The 4,057-nt window shown below is 36.7% G+C and overlaps 1 protein-coding gene across 7 annotated transcripts in view; it reads left to right on the forward strand.

Annotated features, from left to right (window-relative positions):
- adam15 (ADAM metallopeptidase domain 15) overlaps positions 1-1,418 on the forward strand; it is a 42,659-nt gene extending 41,241 nt beyond the window's left edge. For all 7 annotated transcript variants that reach the window (XM_067407903.1, XM_067407926.1, XM_067407911.1 and 4 more), the window contains 2 exons: positions 152-306; positions 397-1,418. In XM_067407903.1, the coding sequence (XP_067264004.1) occupies positions 152-306; positions 397-466 (225 nt within the window). In that variant the 3' untranslated portion in view covers positions 467-1,418. The remainder of the gene's footprint in view (positions 1-151; positions 307-396) is intronic.
- The last annotated feature ends 2,639 nt before the right edge of the window (positions 1,419-4,057 follow it).

Below are 4,057 nucleotides of genomic sequence, written 5' to 3' on the forward strand. Positions count from 1 at the left end.
ATCACCACAGGCGTGTAAAGTGTAGCCCTCTATTAACAACACTAATGTGCTCATGAGCTAAAAGCTATTTTGAACTAATACATTGCAAATTGAACCTATAAGAAGAAAACAAAGTCCATACTTACTTCTGAATCACCTCGTCCTGTTTCAGAACCATGTTCCCCCGAAACCTCCGGTTCCCAAGAAACCACTGCCTGTGGATCCTTCACCCCACCCTCCTCCACCCCCACTGCTGGGACATTCAGGATCTGCTGCATCTTCATCATCTTACTCGCGTAACCCTACGTCAGCTGCTGCTCCTGCCAGGTGAGAGGACACTCATCATTCATGTAATAAGCAGTGGAGTAAAATATTGTAAAAAGTGTAATCTGATCAAAGTTTTATTTATGTGTACAGACCTGCTCCTCATCCACCTTTACGGAGACAGCAGTACCCCGGGAAACCCCACGCTCCTCACCCAGTATAGACAGGAAGGAAACACTGGCTTGGCTGCAAATTTTGGGACTTTTTTTTCCTCAGTATTTTGTCTTGTTTTCCAAAAACAGTATCTGAGTTTCTATAAAACAAGATACGTTGATACATTTGATATAATTTTGTTATAGACAAAAAACACTGATTGAGAAAAAGATGGGACACTACGTGATGTAGACTTGCACAATTCTATTTGCACTGACCCTGAGTGAGTGATTCTGCAGGGTGAACATTAACACCTGTACAGACCTCTGCTGCTCTGCATCTGGATCAGAACTTAGAACTCATTATGAGGCTCATTGGGCCACCGGAGGAATTACAGAGTCCTACATTGAAGGTGAAAGGAAGGTGAAACTCTGAAGACAAAAAAAAATCTGACAAAGTGGATATATTGTACATTCCTTTTGTGATTCAGATGCTCAGTTCAACGCATGGGAATAAGATATGACGAGATGATGCCTTGAGGAAGGAATCCTGATTTCTTTCACTGAGATGCTGAATGCATGCTCGATTTGCCTGCCTATAGATGATCTGATCTTTTCCTACAGAATCTCTTTGGTGCCTACTTAACTTGCCGCACAACATTTCATCAAGGATTGTTCTAATACACTCAAACCAAAACTGAAATTCAGAACTCTTCATTTTTAGAGCTGAAAACTCCAGTGTTTTACATTCCGTTTAACATCAGCTGGTCTCAGTACAGATCAGCATTGGACACAAACACACACATGGTCTCTGTTACGTCTTTACTGTAAAGTAATGTCTTATATCGATATCAAGACGACTCCGATTGCAAATTGTGACCGTAAATGCCGCTGCAGGGACAAAGCTGGCTGATTGGAAGATGATCGCTTTTTCGATCAAAGCACTGAAGGTATATGAAGATATTTAAGTGTATTTTGAAATATGCAGTATTTTTAATGCAATAAACATGGGATCTATTTTTACAGTTGAATGCAGATTTGATTGTCTTTATCAGTTCCTGTATTTGTCCAGAAGTGTCATCCTTTATTTATCCAGCTTTATCACACAGGTTATGACCGTATGAACATTTGCTAACTAGCAACATTAAGAAGTAAAATAACATCTCAGAGGGATGTGACAGCACATCCTTTTATGGCGGTGAGAGGGCCATATAACGTTAATGATTGTGATGATAATATACTGATGCTCAGTGTATTTAGGGGTCATTGTGAATTTAATTTTGAAAAGAATATTTTTAAGAAAGTCAAAAACGTTTATTCTTTTCAACAATATGTGTGTAGTGTGGGGTTAAAAATATGAAATATGAATAGGCAGGAAAAACAGACATTAAGAGTATAATGTTTAATTTCAAATGAAAATATGCCATGTCATTTTGTAGTAACGCAAGTTCGGTTATGGGTTTTGCCGACAACCTGATATGGTGAAAAGCATCAAGCTCGTATGCTTAGTAATGTCACCTTTGCCACTATTGAGTTTTATTGCATGTTATGTAACGAGCACGTGGTACTATATTCACTCCTACATTTTGTATACACTATAACTGGTCAGATGCTAATAGAATCTTTGTGTCCTACTGACAGAAAAGAAAAAACACTCTCATTTAGAGCTTATTAACCAGTACAGCTTGTTACATTGTGAACTAACCCGACCCAGTTCCTTGTCTCTGACCAAGAGAGGGATATGAAATCGCCACTCAGACTTTTCCAGTCATGTTTCTATAACCACACAAAACAGGCTTTAGTTTGTCTTTTTCCTTTTTTTTTTTACTCAAAAAGTGAGTGACCAAATTGAACCCATGACCCATCTTAGCAGTAACCTTTAGAAAGCCATCTTCATAACCATATCCCCTATTCTTAAAAGGCATTTATTTAAAAAAACAGTACAAACAATGGCTTGAAAATGTAAAAAAAAATTAAATGAGATACAGATAAAAATGTTATTTTTCAATAAATGGACTGGGAAGAGGTGAAATTGTTTAATTACTAAATTTTAGATCAAATTTATAAAATTAAATGACTTAGAATTTGTGTAATGAGGAAAATCATTTGGTAACAAGATTTTGGGAAACATTTGGTTTTGGTCATTCAAATGAGCTATCTTATTAGTGAGCTATATTAAAATGAGCTAAATTAAAAGTTTTTTTTTTGTTGTTGTTTCTCCTATATTGTTAATTAGATATCTAGATCAGTGGTTCTCAAACTGGGGTATGCGTACAAAATGCTGAGTAGTTCATTTAATTCTACCTTAAAATTTCGTTTTCAAGACTCAAACTTTCTCTGATACAAAACCATACCTTGTATGAGTTGTATTTAATGATAACGAGCAAGAATTCAATTGTTCCCAAATATCCACATAACTGCAAACGTGGCATTATTATACAACAGGTCAAAAAATAAAAAGTACATTTTAAACACAGTACTGTCAGTATTTACTCTATTTTGCAATGAAATAGAGTAAATACTGTTAATAGTTGTTAATAATAGTTCTAACGAAAACCACAGCAGAACTACAACACACGCCTGTGTTTCGCGAACAATTCTGCGGCTTCGAACGAATCGTGAGAGTCAATGATTCACTGAATTACTGAACGAATGACTCGATGACTCACTCATAAAAACAGTGACTTGCTGCCACCTACTTGCGGTTTTAGTTTAATATTTAAAATTATTACTTAGTTTTACGATCATTGCATATTTCTCTATAGAGAATACGAACTAAAAGATTTGCCATCCGGCGTCTTCTCGTCATCTCTTCGACCTGCTTCCCTTGCTGTTTTTACACGTAGAAAAGGCAAAAAACGTTTCTCATTGTCCAGTTCTCTCTCAGAACGATGACCATTATCGATGCAGCATTAATGACATACAATGGTGAAATTTTTTCACAATCATGACAGAAAACAAATTACTGAACTAAACTCAATGACGGAAAGGCTGCGCGATCCTGTCAAGATGGTGTATAAACAAAGACGTTACCCAGAACTCAACGCGGCGTGGCGTCAGAATCGTATTCTCTATTGGACATTTTTTATTTAAAATATTGTTTATTTTATAAAGTTATTCATAAAGCTAAAAAAATGCACTGAAAAATCAATTTAGGGGGCAAATATTGTCCCTTAATGGTAAAGGTGTGACTGCAGTCGAAGTGGAAGAGAGTGGGGGGGGAGCTACTCCAAGCTAAAACGTTTGGGAACCACTGATCTAGATCATAATAATGGTCAAAATAATGACACTGTACGACTTTAATTGTTGGATAAAATCGTGAAAGTCAGACCTCTGACTTGGGACAGACCAAAATCCCCATTCGGGGAGGGGGGCTATACAGACATGTAATGTGTTTATGACTAGATACTGTTTATGCTAGGGTAATTTTATAATATGTTAGTTAATACAACAAATATATCTCACTCACAACAACAACAACAACAACAAATGTGCTTGTAAATACACCGTAACATTAGTAGCATATGCCAACGCCAAAATTCTGAAGATAATCTCAGACATCCATCTTAATGGCCTTTCAATCATTAAAGTGGCCAAAAGCACCTTAGGGAGGACATCCATGAGACCTGAAGGTTGTAAATGATGTAATACTCAGTAACATA

Source organism: Chanodichthys erythropterus, chromosome 2 (assembly GCF_024489055.1).
Source record: "Chanodichthys erythropterus isolate Z2021 chromosome 2, ASM2448905v1, whole genome shotgun sequence".
Lineage (NCBI taxonomy): Eukaryota > Metazoa > Chordata > Actinopteri > Cypriniformes > Xenocyprididae > Chanodichthys > Chanodichthys erythropterus.